We start from the raw sequence: 23,519 nt of genomic DNA, 5'->3' as shown, positions 1-23,519 counted from the left end.
TTCCCCAAGGAAGCCAAATGCTTTTTTTATAACCATCCAAAAACTGACATAGCACAAGAAGGTTGTTTTAAATTGTGAGTCAAGAAACTTGAGTTGTAGTTCAGGTTCAGTTGCTAATTTATTACCTTAGACAAGTAACTTTCTTTGTATGAGTTTTAGTTACTTCATCCTTAAAATGAAAGAACTGGACTAATTGATCTCTAAGGTTCCTTACAATTCTGCCTATGATTTCTGGGACCTTAATATTCTCTACACCTCTAAGTGAACTGTGGAATGATAAGGATGTGATCCAATGTAAAGATTCATCTGTAGGTCATTTCTTCACAGTCAATTTACTCATGTGAAGAGAAGAAAATTCATTCAAAGAGAGAAGGCATTTTAAAAAATAACCCTATATACAAGAGTTAGCACAGGAAGCCCAACTTTCACCATCCTGCACAACCATTACCAAATCCTGAATATACTTTTCCTCTCTCTGCCTGGACTAGGAACCACTCCACATTACAGGATAATTCTAGTTTGGAAATTCAGCAGGCACCTGTAGAAGGTAGCTTTGCCTAGCAATTATACAGAATTAATTAAAAACCATATCTAAAATCTCTCTGGGATAAGGGTGACTAGAAGTTCCCTCCTAATGGAGTTCTGATTGTCTCAAACCAAAGAGTTTTGAGCACAGCTTCACAGAGGACAATATGGAAAAAGCAGAAATGACATATTTGGTACTATTTCCAAGGGCTTCACCCAGAAGAGCCTCAAAGATATAGATAGCTTTTCCAGACCCTGGACAGACAACAGCACAGAATTTGCTTAAGGAGTGCAAACATATTTTATTCTAAGCAACAGATACTCCCCTACACGCAGTGCTACATATCAAATCATATTCTGAGTACACCATTAAATCATTCCCATCTTCATTTAAACATTCCCAGTTCTTTGAGCTGACATCAAATCATCTCAGGCCTTTCAACATGCAGGTTACTCTTTTCTGAATGCTCTCCTTGTTGCAGATACTTACCTTGATATGTCAATGGTACCAATTCTTAAACCACTGGAGGAAATAGGGGAGTGAGCCTTAGAGGTTGGGAATTAGCCTGTTCTTATCAGAAGGCCTTCTTGCTTCCTGCATTTGCCACTGGTTTGTTAGCCTAATCCCTCAGTGTGACCTGTAGTGTAAAAACAAAAGGCATCAGTAAAAAAAAAAATTAAATTAAAGAATATCACTATAAAGCTATGTAGAAACAAATGTGATCTTACTGGTATCATTTTGTTGGTTTACATATTATCGTTTACCAAATTGTGAGATGAAGTTGGTTTACATATAATGTATATTTATTATTTATTTTGTATATTTGGTTTTGTCCAGTTATGGATGTTCATAATAAAAAGCATTAGAAACAAAAATTAATAGTTCAAGTATCATGCATGGATCAGTCTTTGATGTGGTAAATATGGTCACATATTTAGCCTAGGATACCATCTCAACTTTCCTTAGAGTGGAGCTTCATTGAATTGGACCAGTCATGAATACTCCTTCCTATCTGGCTGAGCAGTTCTATTGATAGTTTTGGGTCCCAATGTTGAAGCTGGGTTAGATAAACTAAACCTTTGGAATTCTTCTGTTCTAATACTTAGAAAAGAAGTGCAGAATAATCAACCATGATTCCAAAGGGCTTATAGGGAAGCATGCTACCCACTTCCTGACAAGAGATGATGGATTCAGGATACAGATTGAGACATGTTTTTTCTGGACAGGATCAATGCAGAAATTTGTTTTGCTAGTCTATGTATATTTATTACAAGGATTTTGTTTTTATTTCTTTTTGAATGTGGATGGGGAGAGGTGAGAGGGAGAGATGTTAGATTTTTTTTAATTGGAAAAATCAAATTTCTAAAAATATTAAAGTGGAAGAAGGCTGTGCCTAGCCTCCCTGCCACCTGGCTCAGAGTTGGAGCCCTTCAGGGCAAGGTCTAAGATCCCTTAAAAGAGCATCATGTGTTGGTTTTTTGTTTTTTTTGGGGGGGGGTTGATTTGTTTTTTTCTCTGTATCCACGCATTTCCCTGAAGATTCCCTGAGCAACTCACAAATTGCCTTTCCCTTAGTCACACTAACATTCATCTACCATCCCCCTTTCTCTTTCTGAGCTGCTACATGGAGCTTCAGTCTGTAGGAGCTCATTTATTCAGATCCATTCATCTCAGTGCAATTAATTCATGGTACAGCTGTGTGCAGCCCTGAGCTCACAGGCACCTCCAGATTCCTTTGTTCAGACCATGTGCAATCTTAGGAACCTTCTGAGGCAAGTTGCAACTCCCACCTCGATAGACCCTTGAAGCACTAGGGCAGGGATTTTTTAACCTAGGGTCCAGTGAATTTGTTTTTTGTTTTTAATACATTTAATGACTGTACTTTAATATAATCGGCTTCCTTTGTAATCCTATGGGTTTTAGTTTATGAATTTTAAAACATTCTTCTGAAAAGGGTTCACCAGCCTGCCAAAGGGGTCCGTAACACTGGAAAGATTAAAGCTCCCACACAAAGGAGAGCTGAATGAAATCATTAACTCTTGCTCAGATGGCTAAATGATCTCAGATCTAACTTGGAGCCCCATGCCTTTCAGTTCAGAACAGGCGCAAACCCAGGCTTGAGCTAGATGAGAGAGGAATGTAGACCCCTCTGGGAAAGAGGGTGTGATATAGGAGATGAGACATTCATTGGACACACTGCAGCACCTGTTGGGTTATCCAATTCCTTTCCTACTCAGCCTGATTTAGAAGCTTAGCCTTCCTTCCAAATATATAGCCAGTGTTCGGTTTTGGCCTTCATGTCCCCCCAGCTCTTGACACAGACTGTGTCTTTCTCCAAGGACAGCTAAAGAAAGTACATAGGATCTTAAGTCTTAGAAGTGGAAGGTCATACCTGAGTAGGAGAGTGGGGGAGAGGTAGATGAACAAAAAGATATGGATAAAATCACTAGGTTGGGACTCAGGAGATTCAAATTCTGGTCCTATCTTTGCAACTTGTGACATTACAAAAGTTGCTTCTTGTGCCTTTGGTTTCTCAGGTGAAAAATAAGGAGTCAGACCAAATTATCTCTAAGATCCCTCCTAACTCCAAAGGTATTCTATAATAGGAAGGAATATTGGTTTTAGTGTTAGAAATGAGTTTGAATTCTAGCTTCCTGGTTGTGTGACTCTGGGCAACTCACTCAAACTCTAGGTAAATTTTAAATATGTAGCATATTAGGAGAGGGAGCCTGAGCCTCCTCAAATGGAGATTTGTTCCTAAATGTTGTCAGTCCTCTAAAGGTATAGCTTACATCTCATTTTTGACACCTTCCTTCTTCCAAGGACTCCATTAGATTACATGTTCTTTGTATAAGGGTTGGTTCTATTTTTTAAATATTTGTATCCTAAGCACCCTGGATACAGTTGGGGCTTGGCACAGTGCCTAGCACATAATACTTCTTAATAAATGTCTATTGATTTTTCTTTAAATGTTCCATGCACTGGGTGGGTTCATCATGGTATAATGTTAAGTACAAGTAGATTCTGCAAGGAATCAACTAGACCCTCACTGAAGCAAAGCCATCTTTTTACATTTGTTTGAGTTTCTGTCCCATGACAGCTGGGAAAAGGTTGAGCCAAACCTCTTTTAAATCACTTAAACCACTCTTTTCTTTCTCAGTACAGGACTATTCCCTTATACATCACTGAAAAAATGAGATCCATCCTTCAAGAATTCCCTTTCCTCTCCAATTCCACTTTTCAAATTACCTCAGAATCACACCCTATCCCCATCCTTTTGCTTCGATCTCAGGGGATGAAGCAGTCCTTGCTAATGCTAATTATGCTACTTGTACCATTGGTCTAATCTCCTTCAAGAGTTTGGCCCTTCAGTCATCTCTGTCTCCTCAATTTTCATCCTGTCCTCATCTGATTCCTTCCCCTAATAGTTTCAAACATGTCCCACACCTTCAACATCCTTGAAAAAATAAAAAGCCTTTTTTGGTGTAGATCCCTTATGCTATCATCCTATATCTCTCCCTTTCAGTGTCAAACTACTTTAAAAAACAAACTGTCTAGACTTGCTGCTTCTACTTTTTCAACTTCTCAACCCCCTGCATTCTGGCTTTCCTTCTACACCACTCAATTGAAATGATACTCTCTAAATTTACTATGCTAAGTTGCTAAATGCAATGTCCTTTTTTCAGTATTCATTTCCTTTGAACTTGCTACAGGGTTTTATTTCATTTTACATATGCTCTCCTCCCTGAGTTTCAGTGACACTGCTTTGTCTTGGATCTCTTCTGATCTATCAGAATGATCCTGTTTGATTTCTCTCAAAGGGCATGATCCATGTTTCTCCTATGGGGGGATGTACTCCAGAGTTCTATCCTGGGTCCTCTTTACTTCTCTCTGGACATTCTCTCAATGCTCTCATTTATACCCTTAAACTTCTCAAGTTCAGAATGTCCAAAACAGAATTCTTTCCTCTAAATCCATCCCTCCTCCTAACCTAACCTCCTTATTTCTGACACCACCAATCTTCTAGTCATCAAGGTCAACAACCTAGAAATCGGACTCAATTCTTCAATCCCATTCATCTCCATATCCAAATCAATGACCTGATTAGTAATTCCACCTCATCAATCTCTCTTTTGTAGTAGTATCTTCTACACTTACCATAGTGCCTGGCACCTAGCAGGTGTCTGATAAATTGATTGAGAGGTAGAAAAACATTTCACTAAATGTCAAGAGAGTGGGGATAGATCCCAGATCCACCACTTATAACTTGTGGGATCCTGAGCAAATCACTATATCTTCCTAGGCTTTAGATTTCTTATCTATAAGATGTTGAGAATTTTACTACCCTTTATATAGAACTTTAAGATTTGCAAAGTGCTTTCCCCTATCTCAATCTCAGAAGGTAAGCAGTGTCAATATTATTCATTTTTAGAGATCAGGAAATAGGCTCAGGGAGATGGGACTGGTCTACAGAGCTAATAAATTTTGGAATCTGAATTCAAATCTAGGTCTCTAAACTTCAGGTCCAACATTAACACTATTAAATCATGTTGCTTCATGCTCAGATAAAATGATAACCAAAGAAACTTAAAAGTTTTTTGTTGTTGTCATTGTTGTTTTGGGCACTGAGAACAGTAAAACACAAATAATGAGGTCTATCTCTCAATGCTATCATATCCATTAATCACTCCCTTAATATCCCCATATCCATAAACAGAGATGACCTAGAAACAAAGAAATAGTCTTTGCTGAAGGAGTAGGAATTAGCTCCAAACTAGGGTGGTTTTAGGATTAAATAATACCTCTACATTAGGCTATGTGGTATGTTCAACTGATTGGGGCATTCTGACATGAAAGGACAGTTGAGAGGCTTGCATCATAGTTAAAAAAAGGAACAAGCTACTCAGTTCCTAAACGCTATTAGTAACAGCTTGGGAGCAAGGACTAGCCAATGTCGGCTCAGCTTAAGTGGCCCTCTCTTCCTAGTATGGCATGACTACAGTCACCTATTCAGTTCTCAAGGGAGAAAAAGTAACAATGGTCTCCTACCCACATTCCTAGGGGTTAGGTTTGGACAGTGGCTTTAGATACCATATAATGAAATGGGGCCAAACCCTTGACCTACTATTGTGATATTTTGCCTTACCTCCTTAGAGATACACTGGGCTGAAAAAGGCTAGCTGAATCTTTAGAAACACAGCTTAGAGATGATTTATATGTGAAGTCTTCCCTGACCCCATCTGAGAAAGGATGGCCTTCCACCTTAGGATCATAGATTTAAAGCTAGAAGGGGATTTTAGAGTTTATTCAGTCCAACCCCTTTGTTGTATTTTATTTTAATTTTAAAACATTTTTCCATGTTTCCATGATTTATTTTTTTCCCTCCTCTCTTTCCTCCCCCTCCCAGCAACCTCTTTATTTTATAGGTTAAGTAATTTGACCACCAACACAGGTAGTTAGAGGCAGAGCTGGTATTAAATCCAGTTACTCTGGCTTCAAATCCATCTCTCTTTCCATAATACCATGTTCTGATCGCTGGAGCATTTTTCATGATGACTGCCACTCGTTAACTGTAACATCTCAGAACAGGTTATTTCATATCACCTAACCTTAGACTCATCTGTAAAATGAGACAATACTAACTCTATTACCTACCTTACAGGGTGAGTGTAAACATCAAAAGATTTGTGTTTCATATAATAAGAGGCATAGATAAATTATGGGTATTAATATTTGAATGTGCTCTGCACATACTATATACATAATAAGCAACTGTTGAATGAATGAATGAATGGATGGATGGACTAGTCAAAGGATTCCCCATAGGATTTTCTGACAATAGACGGGAAGGAGAGGAATAAGGAACTATTTTGATTTACTGATATTTTCCCATCCTCATACTCACTGAATTTCCATTGTGAGGGTGGAGAGAGAAATCAAATAGAATTGAGCATATTTAACCAGTCCTGGGACTTTCCAGAAATGTAAGGACATCTCTTGTATTTTTTCTATCTTCGACCTGCTTCCAGATCAGATCAAATAAATCCAGTCCCCTTTGGTCACATTCCTTGTGTCACATACACAAACCCATTGCCCTATGTAGGAGTAGCATCAATAAATCATGGTCAGTGGCACCAACTGGTGGCCAGCTCCACTTCTGCCTGGAAAGCTGATAAGCATGAAGCATCAGCCAAAATCCTCCACCCTCTGTGGCTAAGGGTAAAAAGATCAGAGAGCAAGAGTCTGGGAGCACAAACCTGGGGCAAGTGGGATTCTCACCCAGCCACTGCATGTATTAGTGCCCTCCATCCTGAAAGGGCCTCCAAAGAAATACCACAATAAAAATTGGACATCCCTCCCTTCCCCTCTCTTGGGCCTGACTTCTTAGTCACTTAATCAAAGTCAATAGCTACTAACTGGAAGAGCTGAGATTTAATCCACGTTCTTCTGACTCCAAAACTCAGACTCTGTGACACAGTATCCCATTCCAATACCAAAAGGTTATGTGAGAATCAGTGTGTTTGCTCTGGCATAAAAACAGGACTGCTTTAAACAAACAGAGGCCAATGTCCCTTGGGGAAAGAAACCTGCTGGCCCTTCAATCGTTACTAAAACAACCCACTTTCATTCATCCTCGATCACCTGCCAGACTTTTAACTTTTATACTGTTGCCTTCATAATTACTGTCTGGATTCTAGCTGAGACTGTCTGGGAGGTGACAAAAGCTGGGGAGGTGGCGAGTTCCCTCCTGGAAGGAGAGAATGAAAATATCTCTAACTAGCATTAAAGTGCAGTTATAAAAAGCAGGCTTCTGCTCCAAAGGCCTGGGAGAAGTTACTCCTTCCATCTACTTGATGCCATTCAGAGATGTTCCCAGAATGCTTTCCTTTTTAGACTTAACATCCAAACACCCAAAGAAGCAAAAGGCTACTGTATTTGAGGATTTTGAATGTTCCCCTTTATAATATAATAATTATATTAATAGCAGCTCACATTTATATAGTGCCCTAAGGTTTTCAAAATACTTCATATTCATGTTTTCTTCCCCAGAAAATAACTGAGCTGTCAGCTGGAAAGGACTAAATAGATTTCAGATCCAACTCTCCCAGGAAATAGTGCTGGGATATGGAATAAAGCTGGCATTTGGCTTGAATACAAGTGACCTAATAACATCAGCTGGGAAAAAGCAGTGGTTTCGGGAACAGCTCCCACCCACAAGCATCCTCAGGGGGCTTGGTAAAGCCAAGAAGAACTGCAAGGAGAGTTTCCTGCTAGAGGCAGGAGCCAGAGGCATGAGTTGGTTGATTTCAGTTTCTGACCTCAAACTCTATCAACAAATAATTAACAGACAGAACAAGGACACCACCAAGGACTAGTGGCAGCAGGGTCAGTATGGAATTGAAAGCAGTTTGCAGAAGGGTGCAGATTATGGCGGGGGAACAGACTGAAGCTAACTTGCCTGAATGGGCTCAAACCAGGGTCTCATTTCTAATTCACTGAATATGGTGGCAACATAGGGGGCAATGGAGCATAGTTAAGAGAACACTAGATTTAGAGTCAAAGGGCCTCAGTGAGAATTTTGGCTTTGTCACTAATTATGTGGTTTTATATGAATCACTAGCCATCTCTGAGCCTCCACATTCTTACCTTTCAAATGAGGAAGTTGGGTGAGATGATCTCTAAGGTCCCTTCCAGTTTTAAATCTGATCCTATGAACTAACCTGGTGGAAAGACCAACAGGCAATCCAGGTCTCTTCCCTCTGCTACAAGGGCAGATTGAGATTCAGAAAAATTCCTACTCATAGTGGTAAAAGAACTGGGTTGGGGACATCTGGAGGTCAAGGGGAGCCTCAGCAGCCCCTTTCATTAGTCTTTGACATCAGCCAGTTGACAAGCTGCCAGTTGAGAAGTACAAAGTCAGACAAATAAAAATCACAGAGGAAAATGTGGTTATTTATTTTTTCCTGATAAAAGAGGATCCCCTCATAACAGAAGAAAGTGTACAGAAGGGATTCTCCCACATACTTAATTTATTCTCATTAATTCCACAATTCAAATGTTGATGCAAAATTGTCCTATCACAGGGTAAGTTGGGTGGGAAAAAGGGCACTCTCCCACACAATGGTACCAGAATTAGACTATCTTATTCCATTTCTCAACTAGTAAAACACAGAATTATAAAACCCAAACATTGACAAGCTAGTGATATACTCTTATACAAACATCCAAAGACAGCACAAATGGAGACAGTAAACTATTTCCACATTCCAACTTGTGCAACCCAAGGTTAAAAGGTGTCCTGAGAATTAAGTGCTCATCGACTGGAGGGAACAGTCTCTCCACTGAAGGTTAATTGGCATTAAAATATGTCTCTGGTACTGTTAGTGGTATTCACAGTCCTGCTAGAACTGAGGAATAGGTCCTAAGTAGTAGGTTTATTAGAGCTGGATAGTGATGGCATAGGTGCAAAATGGATTCAGTTATGAAGCTAGCTATTGACTTCAACTTCCAAAGCCTTATGAAATCTCCTTAAATCATCAAGATTAAATTCAAGTTTCAAAATGGCACACACTGTACCAGCCAGAAGTTTTTAAGGCAAAAGTTATACAAAGTTCATTAAGTGCTCTTATTTCTTCATTTCCTTCCCTCCCCCATGTAGTCTCTTGCCAAGCTGAGTTCAGTCCTATCCCTTCCCTTGTCTTTGTATTCCTCCTCCCTTTGTCTGGAGGGCTTAATATTTCAGAGTTTCACAAATTAGGTGCAATCCAATTAAGGAACTTCAAGGCAACTTCAAAGCCAAGGAAACAGGCCTAGGGAAAAAAAAAAGAGATGGCAGGCGTGTTAGGAGAGGTGTTAAGAGTACCAATTCTCCATCTCATGTGGAGATTAGCCAAACTCTATCCATCTTCCCCTAATAAAACTAAAAGGCAATCCATTCAATTCAGGGACCTCTCCAAAGCAGAAAGGACTCAATCATGATATTAAAATATAATAGTATATTAAACCAATAGAGTAGACACAGACATATTTTCCAAAAGTCAACCTCCTCTATAGTCTCTCAACTCCCTGCCGCCCACCACCTGTCACCCAGGAAACCAATTCAACAACCTTAATTCCCATGACCTACATATTCACTACACCCCTGCCACCTATAAGGGTGGTCACAACCTACATCTCACCACCATCTGTGACCATGTCACTTCCATGATCTCCACACTGAAAATTCCCTCTCAGATTCCCTCTTATCTGATAATCAATCTCTCCCATTGCTTCAGTCTAGAAGAATATAAGCCACTTGAAGACAGGGGCTCTTTTTTATTTTCATTTCTCCAAACCCCAACACAATAGACACCCAATAAATGCTAGCTGACAACTTGACTAGGCTTTTTTTTTTGTCTTTTATTTTGCACCTCAAGAGCTCAGCTTACTGCCTGCCACACAGAAACAGGTATTTAATTATTACAACATTGGTGAACCTTTTAGAGATCACATGCACAAACTGCACCTTCAAGCTGCCTGTAAGCCTCCAGTTTTACCACAGACAGCAAAGGGAGGTAATACTCACAATGGGCTGCTGGACAGAGGGAAAGGGCATATAAAAATTATCCTCAGGGATAGTGGAAAGGGGGAACAGAGCAGCCTCCGTTGGCTCTAGGTCAGGGATGTTTAACCTGCAGTTTGTGAACTTGTGTCTGTTTTTTAAATATCTTGATACCTGCGTGTCATTATAATTGGTTTCCTTTGTAATTCTATGTATTTTTTTATGCATTTAAAAATATGACTTGGAAAAGGGTTCACCAGGCTTTGCCAGACACTGCTCAAGAAGTCTATGACATCAAACAGATACAGTGCCCTTATTCAAGGCAGACAAGTAGCATCCTTCTTCTGTCAAATAATAAAATGAAACCTGCATATAGGACAATATGGGGACAGTGGAAGGTATCCCTGACAAGCAATCCAAACACTGTGGTTCACATTCTGGCTTTTCATATAAAGAGCTGTCTCACTTGGGAAAATCTGCTGCCCTTTCTGGTCAGTTTCTTCTGGTATAAAATGAGAAAGGTGGGCTGGATCACCCTCCCCAACTTGAACATTCTATGACTCTCACATTCCCAGCATTCAGAACAAGGAATCACTCCCTTTTTGGCAAGTGCTTCTCTTCAAAAGCCAGTTTAAGATTTAAGAAGCCAGAGGAAAAGAACAGAAAGCTCCCATGCACCAGGGCAAAGCATGAGTGGGTGGACATGTGAGAAGCCAAGGTCTCTAGCTTTCTGTGGAACTCAAACAGTGCAAGTGACCAGAGACATAGAAAGCCCCAGTTCCCTATGAGGAATGAGAATTGTTCAGACAAACATTCTCTGAAATCTAGAAAGGATGGAGGAATTCAAAACCTGAGGATCTTATAACCCAAAGGCTAAGGACCAAGAAAGCAGGCCTCACTGACATCTAGATTATAAAGGGATTGAGCATAAGAGTCTGAAATCAGGAAGAAGGCAACAATTGCCTCTGAGCTAGCTGCTTCACCAGCCCCATGCTGTATGATGACATAGTCTTATGAGAATGGCACAGTAGGCAGAATTTGTAGTCAGGAAGATCTGAGTTCAGACTTCAGGTACACCCCTTCCTAATCTCAGTTTCCTTACCTATAACACAAAACTAAAAACCACGATGTCATTGCTAGTTGTGAGTTGGATGCTTTGTATACTTTCATATATAAATGTAAGTTATTATGTAGTGTCATGGAAATCGCTTTGGACTTAAAATGAGAAGATCTGGGTTCCAATATCCCTCTGATATTTTTACTAAGTAGCTGAGTGTGTGATGCTCAACAAGTCATTTGAAATCTCTAAGCCTCAGGGTCTTTATCTTTAAAAATGGCATTAACAATGCAATGATCCAGGACAATCCTGAGAGATTTCTGAGAAAGAATGCTATCCACATCAAGAGAAAGAACTGTGGGAGCAGAAACAAAGAAGAAAAACATATGATTTATCACTTGTTTATATGGGTATAAGATGTGGGGTTTTGATTTTTTTTATTACTCTATTACAAAAATGAGTAATATGGAAAAAAGTATTGAGTGATAATACATGTAAAATTCTTGTCAGCTCCTGGAGGGAGGAGGGAAGAGGGGAGGGAGACAAAATGAATCATGTAACCTTGGAAAAATACTTTAAAATAAATAAATTTAATTTTTTTAATGGCATTAATAACTCTTGTACTATCTATCTCACAAAAGTGATGAAAGGAAAACACTTTCTAAAATTTCAAGCTCTATAGAACCATAAGGAACTAATGCTATTATGTACTTACAGCATTTGCTGGGAAGGCACGGATCATTACAGCTGTAAAACCTTTATACAGGGATGTGATACCCTCTTCTCGGATCAGCTCTCTCAGCACATCTTGGAATCCATTAGGGTATTTTCCAGGTGGGGCTAATGGAGCAAAACAGGTTTCTAAAACTTTTAAAAGTTATCTGGGACCACAGTTTGAGACCACAGCATCACTAGCACAATTGAGTCAAGAGGGAGTTAATTAGCAGTAGCTCAGGACACCAGTAAATGTCACTGGAAAACATAGCAACTGCCAAAAAAGGCTGAAGCTTTAAGATGACAGACTAAATCTGTTGTTCAACTCCTCAAATACATCTTATATCTTGTCTACTGATCAAGTACTGACTTCCCAACCTGACACAAATGGGCAATGGCTGAACATCGCGAATTATTTTCTGTTTGTCATATTTCAAATATGGTATTTTGATTTAGATTTGGGGGAAAAGTGAACTTATTTTCTCAATTTTTTGCCCTGGCTAACATTAAAATGAATCTGTATTCCCAGTACACACATTAGCTTCAGTATATATTAGAGGTTAATGGGAAAATAGGCAAAGGATTTAATCATTGTTGTGGAGATTCCACCAATCAGGAGAGAGCTGATTGTACAACAGTTTAATCTTCAAGAAAAATCTTTTGACCAAAAGCAAAGGACAAAACATTCTCGGAAGCTTTGTGGTTTTACTGCCCACCCTGGTAGCCTAATTCTCTCACCAGTTTGGAAGCGAGACTTCAGCACGTCTGGAGGGATAGCCACAACCCAGTTGAAGATTCCTGCAGCACCTCCAGCAAACAAAATTTGAGGGACACTGAGCTCATTAACACTGCAGAGAACAAGCCATTGCAAAAGTATAGTTAAAAAAAAACTCTCTGACAAAGGTTTAATTTCCCAAATATATAAGGAACTAAGTCAAATTTACAAAAAACCCTAGCAGACTGGTCAATACGGCAGCAAAGGAAAGTGATAAATGTTGGAGGGGATGTGGCAAAATTGGGACACTAACACACTGGTGGAGTTGTGAATTGATCCAACCATTCTGGAGGGCAATTTGGAACTATTCCCAAAGGGCTTTAAAAGACTGCCTACTGGGGGCATCTGGGTAGCTCAGTGGATTGAGAGTCAAGCCTAGAGATGGGAGGTCCTAGGTTCAAATCTAGCCTCAGACACTTCCCAGCTGTGTGACCCTGGGTAACTCATTTGACCCACATTGCCTAGCCCTTACCACTCTTCTGACTTGAAACCAATGCACAGTATTGATTCCAAGTCGGAAGGTAAAGGTTTAAAAAAAAAGACTGCTTACCCTTTGACCCAGTCATACTGGGTTTGTACCCCAAAGAGATAATAAGGAAAAAGACTTGTACAAGAATATTCATAGCTGTGCTCTTTGTGGTGGCCAAAAATTGGAAAATGAGGGGATGCCCTTCAATTGGGGAATGGCTGAACAAATTGTGGTATATGTTGGTGATGGAATACTATTGTGTTCAAAGGAATAATAAACTGGAGGAATTCCATGGAGACTGGAACAATCTCCAGGAATTGATGCAGAATGAAAGGAGCAAAACCAGGAGAACATTGTACACAGAGACTGAAACACTGTGGTTCAATCAAATGTAATGGACTTCTCTACTAGCAACAATGCAATGATCCAGGACAATCCAGAGGAATTTATGAAAAGAATGCTATCCATATCCAAAGTACTGTGGGAGTAGAAACACAGAAGGAAAACATATGATCAATCACACAGTTTGATATGGATATGATTAGGGTTTCAATGTTAAAAGATCACCCTAATGCAAATATGAATAACATGGAAATAGGTTTTGAACAATGATGTGTATAACCCAGTGGAATTGCTTGTCATCTCCAGGAGGAAGGGAGCAAAGAGAGGGTGGGTGGGGTGGGGATGGGTATCATGAATCATGTAACCATGGGAAAATATTCTAAATAAATAAATAAAATTTTTAAAAGCAGCATGGTTAAGAGGAAGAAAAAGGCTGTGTGAACCAAATGAGCCAAATAGAAATGCCTATAAATGAGAAGTAGAAAAGCAGGTGTGGAAAGTCTTTTAGGGCTGTGGCTTTGATGAAAATAATAACAGCTGTAGGAAAAAGACAAGTGCTCCCCTATTTACTTCTTATGCAGCCTCAAGAAAGACAGTATGCTGCAGGCATGGGAAACAATGGGAAAGATGAGGCTGAGGGGCAGTTTTTTTCTGCTCAGACATGGCTGGGCCATCCATTCCAGGCCCAGTGTGGGACTGTTTGTCCTGGTCTATAGAAGCCAATGGATGAAAAGAGAACAGGTCAAGAGTTTCAGACTTATTACCCAGAGAAGAAATGGAGCCAGGCCTGGAAGGCAGCATATATCCCTTACATTCAGAACAAAAATCCCTAGGGAAGCCTCTTCTGATTCTGCTTACCTTTTGCCTTCTGGGGTTAAGATATTTTTCAGCCATTCATAAGTCATGAAGTACATCCCACTGGCAGGAACATCTGTTTGTCAAGAAAGGTACTTGCTAAGAAAACCAAAGCAAAATTGACCAATATTCCTTTACTTAAAAGTATATGGTTAAAAAATTGGTTCTCAAAAAGAGATATGAGGAGATACCTCCCTTAATCCCTTTGCAGAGACAGGTATATAGGAGGATAGTCTATGGATGCATGACATTACATATAAAATCAGATTTTGTGTGTGTGTGTGTGTAGTTGCTCATTTTGTAGACTGTTTTCTATCCTCTTCTTTTTAAAAAATTCTTTATTATAAGGGACTGTATTCTAGGAAAAGAAAGGGGGAAGGGATGATTCTAGGGGAAATTTAGACAATGTTAAAATAAAAGAAATGCATAAAGTCTGTTATTTTTTTTTTAAAAAAGGAAATTATCTACTAAAGCATGGAGGGATTGGTGTCTGAAAGGATTATCCACAATGAAGAAATGAAGAATTTTTCAGAGTTCTGAAGCAATGACAGCGAACCTTTTAGAGACGGAGTGCCAGGTCCTGCCCCACCCCACCCCCAGATCGAGTGTTGTGCCCTCCCCCTTACCCAACACAGAGGAGGGAGAAACCATTCCCTTTGGGCTGCTGAGTGGAAGGGGTGGGTGAAGTGAGGAATGTCCTCAGTGAATGTAGAAAGGGGGGAGGGGAGTGGCCCAAGCACTCTGCTCCTCTCCAGCTCTGCCTCCCATGAGCTGCCCACCTTATCCCCTATGAGCTCCCACTGGGCTGCTGGGCAGAGGGGTGGAGATATGAAAAAATGTCATCAGGTCCAGTGGAGAGGGGAAGGGGAGCAGCTGTACCCCAGTCCATCTGCCTTTCTAGTTATCAAACTCAAGGTGGGGGGAGGCGACAGATGGGCACCAGCAAGTTGCCTGTGCCCACAGAGAGTACTCTAAGTGCCATCTTTGGCACCCCGTGTCATAGGTTTGCCATCACTGTTCTGGAGTATTTTTTTGTTCATCACCAGTTTGACATTAATCAGCTTTTCTAACAACAACAATAACAAAACAAAAAAGTAAATAGTCTGAAGCTTAGCAAAAGGCCTAACATTTTCTCAGGAATACTATAAGACCCAGTCCCAGCTATAGTCTTGGATGAGTGGAAGGGGTAGGTCCACTGCATCACCCACATCAGCCAAAAAATTTCCCTTTTACAAACCAGTCCAACCTCCTCTACATTACCTTCTCTGCCACATCATAATCTCAACCTAAGGGGCTGTTCTTTTTCCCTGGAAATCTCTGTTCATCACTTCCTTTCCCATCCCAGCTCCTGCAGTCTCCTCCACGAAGAGTCTGCAAAGAGACCACACTGAGGGTTGCTGGCAATGCTCAGCCTTGTGGTACTCCCAATCCTTTATAGAAAAAGGCTGTCCATCAGTATCCAACAGCCCAGTGTATGTACTATTCCCAACTTCACATCAAACACTCTTGGCTCAACTGACCTACAGCCTATTTTGATATTCCCTAAGGATATGCTCCCAATTTGGGGCACTGAAGCTACTACTAGGTAGAGCCAATTTCATCTTAAATATGGGAGGGATGGAGATTAAAATAAGAATCCCAACTTGGGCCTTCTCTCAGTGAAAGATATGTCTTCATGGCAGTTCTTCATACTCTGGAGGGGTGATCCATAGCAGTTACCTCGCAAGAGTGTAAGCATAGTTCCTTTGTAAATGCCTCTTATTCCAGATTCCTGATAAACTTTTTTGGCACAGTCCAAAGCACCAGTATATTTTGTTTCTCCTGAAGAAGCCTGAATCTGGGGGTTAGAAAAATTAGATCATTAAAAGTGAATCAACCTAGGGGAAAGGCGAATCCAAGAAGTTGGAATAGTGAAATACTCAGCCAGACTCTTCCAAATTCCTCAAAAAACAATTTGAAAATATCATATCAAATTGAATTCTGGCACAGCAGAACCAGCACTAGGGGGGATAAAACAACTTTCAAACTCAAGACAACTAAAGAGGTTGGCAGGAAAGTTCTCTCTCACTGAGGTGGTAGTCAGTTCTGGAGCACCATATAGATGCTCCACATTGGATTTTGGAAGCAGATGCACTGGTGGCAGCAGCAGCTTCAGGAACTCTCAGCCCACAATCAATAGGGAAGTCAGACAACTGGTTCAAAGGATATTGCAGGGGATCTTTTGCTTGTGTTGGGTACTGTCCCTTGTTGAATTGCCCATACAAAGTTTCAGTTTGTAGACCCAGGGCCAAAAGTTACAATAGCACTTGTGGCCACAGAGGAACAGGTGCCCTGATCACAGTTTCAGGATAGAGAGGAGTGTTTGTGATTACTCAAGGGGGAGTCAAGACAGAGGGGAACACTAGCACTTGAAGCTGTAAGAGAACAGGGGAACCTGATTGCAGTACAGTGCCAAGAGGAGTGGTAGCACTGGTGGATACAAGAGACTAAGGTCTCTTCATGGATAAAGAGAAGATCACAGGCCAGGAGTCAATGACCATACCTCTCTTTAGATCATACCACTTTGGAGGTACCTAAAAACCTATAGACTCCCAAAGCTAAACATGAAAACAAAAGCAAAAATGTCCTGAAGCTTGAGACAATGCCACCCCCATCCTGGGAGCAGAATCCAAATTTAACATAAAGTTAAAAGTCAAAAAGTAGGCTGGAATAATAAACAGGAGGAATTCCATGGGAACTGGAACAACCTCCAGGAAGTGATGCAAAGTGAAAGGAGCAGAACCAGGAGAACATTGTACACAGAGACTGATACACTGTGGTACAATCGAATGTAATGGACTTCTCCATTAGTGGCAATACAGTGTTCCTGACCGAAGGGGAAGGATCTATGAGAAACAACACTATCCACATTCAGAGGGAAAACTGTGGGAGCAGAAACACAGAAGAAAAACAACTGCTTGATTACATGGGTTGAGGGGATATGGTTGGGGATGTAGACTCTAAGTGATCATCCTAATGCAAACACCAACAACATGGAAATGGGTTCTGATCAAGGACACATGTAATACCCAGTGGAATTGTGCGTCGGCTATGGGAGGGGTGGGGGCAAAGGGAGGGAGGAATAGAATATGATTTTTGTAACAAAGGAATAATGTTTGAAATTGACCAAATAAAAGAAATAAACAAAAAAAAAGAAAGAAATAGGCTGGAAAACTTCAAATAACAAAAAAAAAAAAGAACCATACCATATCAAGTTACTATGGTAAGATCAAGACACTAACCCAAAAGGAGACAATATTGTCAAAGAAGCTACAATCAAAGGCTTAAAGAAAAAACAAGAATTGGATATAAGCCTAACAAAAATTCCTGGAAGAACTCAAAAAGGATCTAAAAAATTTAATGAGAGAAGAAAAGATGAGAATGATGCAAGAAAATTATGAAAAAAGTCAACAGGGACAGCTAGGTCGCTCCCTGGATAAAGAATAAGGCTCAACTTAAGGTGGAGAGAGTAACAGGTTTGACTTGTTTCCTTGCTATTAAGAGATATCAACTCATTACCTTCCCCTAAAACTCACTCCCTGGAGCAGCTGGATAATTCAGTGGATTGAGAGCCAGGCCTAGAGATGGAAGGTCCTGGGTTCAAATTTGGCCTCAGACATTTTCGAGCGGTGTGATCTTGGGCAAGTCACTTAACCCCAATTGCCTAGCCTTTACTACTCTTCTACCTTGGAAACAATATATAGTATTGATCCTAAGGTGAAAGGAAAGGGTTTTTAAAAAAACAAACAAAAAACACTCACCCCCTTCTGAGTTCCCTATTTTTTTAAAACCCTTATCTTCCACCTGAGATTATATTTGAACATAGGACCTCCCATTTATGGGCCTGGCCCTCAATCCACTGAATGACCTATCTGCCCCCTTAAGTTACCTATTTCTATCAAAGGTACCACTAACCTTCTAATGAGCCAGATTCACAACCTTGGAGCCATCCCCTTAGTCTACCTCCACTTAGTCAAATCCCATTGTTTCTACCTCAGTGACATATTTTGCATCTGTCCCCTGCTCTCTAGTCACATGGCCATCACCTTAAGTTCAGACCCTTACCACCTCTTGACAAGGTTATTTCCAAAAGCCTCCTAAATGGTCTCCTAGCCTCAAGTATTCCCCTCACACAATGGGGTGGGATGGGGGATTCCCTGAAGTGCAAGTCTGGTTACGTCACTCTCCTACATAATAAAATTCAATGGCTCTCTGTTACACCTAGGATCAAATACAGACTTTCCATCCTTATTATATGTGATGTCTCTTTATATACACTTCAGTCCAGTCAAATTGTGCTTCTTATTTGTCCTCGCACAAGGAAGCCCAGCATCCCTTTGTACTGGCTGTCTCATTTCTGGAATACACTCTCTCCTGACCTCCATCTGTTGCCTTAAATCTTTCCTTAAAAGAATAGCTCAAGCATCAACTTTTATAGTACAGTGCATGAAGCTTTTCCTAATCTCTAGCTGCTAGGTCTTCCCCTAAAATTTCACTTTCCTCTCTTTTGTCTGGATCTAAAAGAATTTAAGCTCCTTGGGAAAAGTGATCCTTTCATTTTTGTGTCTATCACTAGCACTTAGCATAGCGCATGGCATACAGGGGGCATTTAATGTATGTACATGGATGGACGGAAAGATAATTAAAAGGTCCCATATTCCTATAAACCTTGAAAACTCTTTGCACATATTGAAAACACTTTGCACATATATCTAACAGCTAGTATTTAAGGGATAGAGAGACTTTTAAGAAATGAGAAACAAAAGCAATAAAACTGAAGAGCAAAACATCTTCCTCTCACTTACCTGTAATAGACATTTGATTCTTTCTCCAGGGGTCATGATTCCTGTTGTGAATACACCAGATAACATTCCAGCTGCAAATAGCTGGGGATAACTAGATTGGGGGGAAAAAAGAGTAGTAGAGAGTCAGTGATTAACTACACAGGATGTAGAAAATTCCAGAAATGAGGCAGCTTTATATCCAAACAGTTGTACTTTGTAAGGTCACAAAAGGAAGACCCACAATTACAAAGTTAAAAGGGGGTTTTGTTTGTTTGTTTTTGGTCTTGATTTTCCAAGGCCCAAGGAAGGAAACTAAAGGCCTAGGAAGGTTTTACACTAGGTCCTTCCATACCAAAAAGAATAGGAGGTCTGGGTTAAGAGGCAATCTCACTTCCTAAAAGACACCCAATGTGGATTCAAGTTGTCTCTTAAGGGTAACCAAGAAACTGAGAACACTCTGACCTCCAAGGCTGAATAGTTTAGCATTAAGGGTGTGTGGAATGGCTAATGGCTGTCTCACATTATCAGGAAGGAGGTAGATAGAACTGAGCCAGTCTAGTCCCATCTCTTTTACAACTCAGAGCTGAATGTTACTCAAGGAGCTGAGTAAACTACAGATTCAAGATCCAGAGCTGTGTGTGCTGCTGAACCCTTCACAAGATGGCTCTAACCCATCTGCCAGGATCATAAGCTATTCTTACCTTGTACACACTCCCTACCCCTGCTACAATGAACTCACATGAAATACCATCTCCATTCTCTGCTTTTATCCAGGCTGTCCCCCATGGCTAGAATGCACTTTCCTCCTCAATTTCACCTCTTAAAATCCAGTTTCCTCCAAAACTTAGGTTAAGAAACTGCCTGCTACGAAGCCCTACCTCATCCAATCTTCCGGCTATTAGTGCCTGCCCTGTCTCCAAATCACTGTAAATATTTATGCATGTACATGTTTTATCTCCCAACAGAATGCATGTTCCTTAAAGGGTAGGTACTGTTTCATTTTTGTCTTGTACCCCTAGTGCCTAAAACAGTGTCTGGCACATAGCAGATGTTTACAATATCCTGCCTGAATTGACTGACTTCTAGAAGGGACCTGGGCTTCCTGTGTTAGGCTTTCTGAAAGTCTGGTTTAGTCATGAAGTGGACATTAAAAAGCTCAGACTTGGTTGTAAGAGATGAGAGATAGCAGATCTGGTCAGTTAATTTTGTGAAGCTGCCTGACCACCTCCAGCACATAACATCATCTCTATGTTTGCCCTTATACATGGTCTACTGCCAAAGAACTAATAAAAACATAATAACAATTGATAGTGTTTTAAGTTTAACAAAGTATTTTACATATATTAATCTTGTCTGATCTCATAACCTTGAGAAATCAATGTGAGGTATTAACCTCATTTTACATATGGAGAAATGGAGGCTCAGAGAAGCCTTGCCTGTGGTCACATACCTAGTAAGGATCGGAGGCAAGATTTGAACCCAGGATATGATTGGGGATGTAGACTCTAAGCGATCACCCTAATGCAAATATTAATAATATGGAAATAGGTCTTGATCAATGACACAAATAAAACCCGGTGGAATTGCTTGTTGACTATAGGGGGCGGGGAGGAGAGAAAAGGGAAGAGAAAGAACATGAACCATATAACCACGGAAAAATATTCTAAATTAGTGAATTAAATATTTAAAAAAAAAAAAGATTTGAACCCAGGTCTCTCTTGATCCCAGATCTAGTCCTTTTTTTCACTATTTCATAGCCTTTCCAGTAGTGGCTTATATGGCTTGTCTGACTCAGTTTCCATTCCTTATTCAGACCAACCTTTGGGACTGGTCAGTAGGGATAAGTAACAGAATTGGCATTGGTTACATTTCAACAACATCTTGGGAAATACTTTTGAAAAACTCTTCTGCTTGGCCACAGTAAATCTGGTGAATTGTACACCTAGAAGAGTTTGATTTTTCAGATTGAAAGGGGGATTCAGAGATTAGGGATTAGGGATTCCTCTTTTAAATCCTTTTCCTGTCCCCCAAACTTCAGAATAGGCTCAAGGAAAACTGTACAACTCTTATTCACCTGTTAAAGCCTTGACTACAGAGCCACAGTCCAACCCTTACAAAGGAAGTGGATTCCTGGAATCTGGGAGAGTTTTATGCTTACCAAAAAGATGGTGGGGAATTCGGTGGCTTATGTGGTGGTGATAAAATGGAGGAGAGGAAGTATCTCACTTATAAAGGGAGGACTAGTAGAACTATATGGAGCAAACACTATGGAGGAAAAAAAATGTTCCTTTCCACAAGTAAGGTGATATATTAAACACTGTAATCACAATTCTAACTAGGTTCCTACTAACTCACTACCAGTTGGAAGCAGAGAACAGACTAAGACTCTGAATCTTCTACCTTTCGCTCTGACACCAGAAGATAGTCATATATATGGGTGAGACTCAAAGTAATGAAATGGATTTTCATTGGCTTTTTTGAAAGTCATTATATTAATTTATGTCCAAAGCACTTACTTACCCACCCCAAACTGAGCAGAAATATGGTAAAATGACTAGCCAAAATTTTATATGCAGCTATCCCAGAAGTACCAGGCTGGTACTCTGGCTGGCATGATAAGCCTTGAACTAATTATGCATCTTTTAAATATAAATACTCCAAAGGTTGTGTGAATATTTTTGAGAGAAACATAGGCTGGCATATTCAGTGAAGGGTGACAAAGATAGTGTGCACATGGAAAATTTGCTACACCTGAGCTACATTCCCAGCATCCTTTTAAGTTACATCCTCATTTTATGTAAGGATGCTTGAGAGATAAATTTGGCTGAGACCCACACTGCGAGGCTCTTTTTTCAGAGCTTGTGCTTCTGGTAAGGTACTGCAGGTGTGAGTCTCTGGCTCTCTTTGCTCTGCTCACTTGACTGAAAGAACCCTTTTTCTTTTCCTTCTCTTTTGATTATTATTAAAATCCTACAGTAGTAAAAGGATTCAGGATCATAACAATTTAGGAGCAGTTTAAAGAAGGAATGGGAAGGGGAAAGGCATGTGGGGTTAACATGGCAGAGAAAAGGCAGGACCTGCCTTTATTTTTTTTTATTTTTTTTTATTACTTTATTACTCAAATTGTAGTAACTCCCTCCATGAAATGTACAATACCTTTTTTTCACTATCATCCTAAACAGTCCCACACCTTCTGTCTCTGTATACTTCTTCTAATTACTATGATAATTCCCAGCATCCTTTTAAGTTACATCCTCATTTTATGTAAGGATGCTTGAGAGATAAATTTGGCTGAGACCCACACTGCGAGGCTCTTTTTTCAGAGCTTGTGCTTCTGGTAAGGTACTGCAGGTGTGAGTCTCTGGCTCTCTTTGCTCTGCTCACTTGACTGAAAGAACCCTTTTTCTTTTCCTTCTCTTTTGATTATTATTAAAATCCTACAGTAGTAAAAGGATTCAGGATCATAACAATTTAGGAGCAGTTTAAAGAAGGAATGGGAAGGGGAAAGGCATGTGGGGTTAACATGGCAGAGAAAAGGCAGGACCTGCCTAATCGCTCCCAAATCTCCCTCTAAAAACCTTAAAATAATACTTCAAAATGAATTCTAAAGCAGTAGGATCCACAAAATAATGGGGTGAAACAATTTTCCAGTCCATTAGAAGATAGGCAGAAAAGGAAAGGACTGTCACACTGAAGTGGAAGTGGAGCACATACCAAGCACACCAAGATAGGTCTCACCTTGGCAACCCAGCACAGGCTTTGGGGACAGCTGAATCAGTAGCAAAGGCTGCTGGAGCTCTCAGATCACAGAAGATAAAGGGGCCAAACAACTAGTCAGGATATTCACAACTGATAAATGGTCAAAGGATATGAACAGTTTTCAAATGAAGTAATCAAAGCTATCTATAGTCATATGAAAAATGCTTTATTTATTATTGATGAAGGAAATGCAAATTAAAACGACTCTGAGGTACCACCTCATACTTATCAGATTGGCTATTATGAAAGAAAATATTGGAGGGGATGAGACAATGATGCACTGCTGGAGGAGTTGATTGATTCAACCATTCTGGAGAACAATTTGAAACTCTGTCCAAAGGCCTATAAAGATCCTTTGCCTTTAAAATACCACTACTCAGTCTGTATCCCAAAGATATTTATTTAAAAAAAAAAAGAACCTATATATACAAAAGTATTTGTGGTGGTAAATAACTAGAAATTGAGGAGATGTCCAACAATTGGGGGATGGCTAAACAAATTATGATAGATGACTGTAGTAGAATACTATTGTGCTTAGAAGAAATGAAAAGCAGGATGAACTCAAAAAACCTGGAAATATTAAATGAACTGATGTAAAGTGAACACAACCAGAATATTATCTATAGAAATAGCAATATTGTATGATGAACTCTTGTGA

At 40.0% G+C, this 23,519-nt stretch overlaps 1 protein-coding gene across 2 annotated transcripts in view; it reads right to left on the bottom strand.

Moving 5' to 3' along the window:
- Positions 1-802: 802 nt before the first annotated feature.
- The window catches only part of SLC25A20 (solute carrier family 25 member 20), a 56,610-nt gene continuing 33,893 nt past the window's right edge, over positions 803-23,519 (bottom strand). Inside the window, exons 4-9 of one of the 2 annotated variants that reach the window (XM_007499824.3) lie at positions 19,124-19,214; positions 15,999-16,116; positions 14,283-14,355; positions 12,577-12,686; positions 11,840-11,964; positions 803-1,163 (exon numbers count right to left, since the gene is read on the bottom strand). In XM_007499824.3, the coding sequence (XP_007499886.1) occupies positions 1,146-1,163; positions 11,840-11,964; positions 12,577-12,686; positions 14,283-14,355; positions 15,999-16,116; positions 19,124-19,214 (535 nt within the window). In that variant the 3' untranslated portion in view covers positions 803-1,145. Of the gene's footprint in view, positions 1,164-8,458; positions 9,337-11,839; positions 11,965-12,576; positions 12,687-14,282; positions 14,356-15,998; positions 16,117-19,123; positions 19,215-23,519 lie in introns of those variants that run through there. The other variant, XM_003341705.4, reaches the window with a different exon arrangement.

Source organism: Monodelphis domestica, chromosome 7 (assembly GCF_027887165.1).
Source record: "Monodelphis domestica isolate mMonDom1 chromosome 7, mMonDom1.pri, whole genome shotgun sequence".
NCBI classification, from domain to species: Eukaryota; Metazoa; Chordata; class Mammalia; order Didelphimorphia; family Didelphidae; genus Monodelphis; species Monodelphis domestica.
Note: the sequence above shows the minus strand (reverse complement) of the source record. Positions and strands in the feature narration are given on the sequence as shown.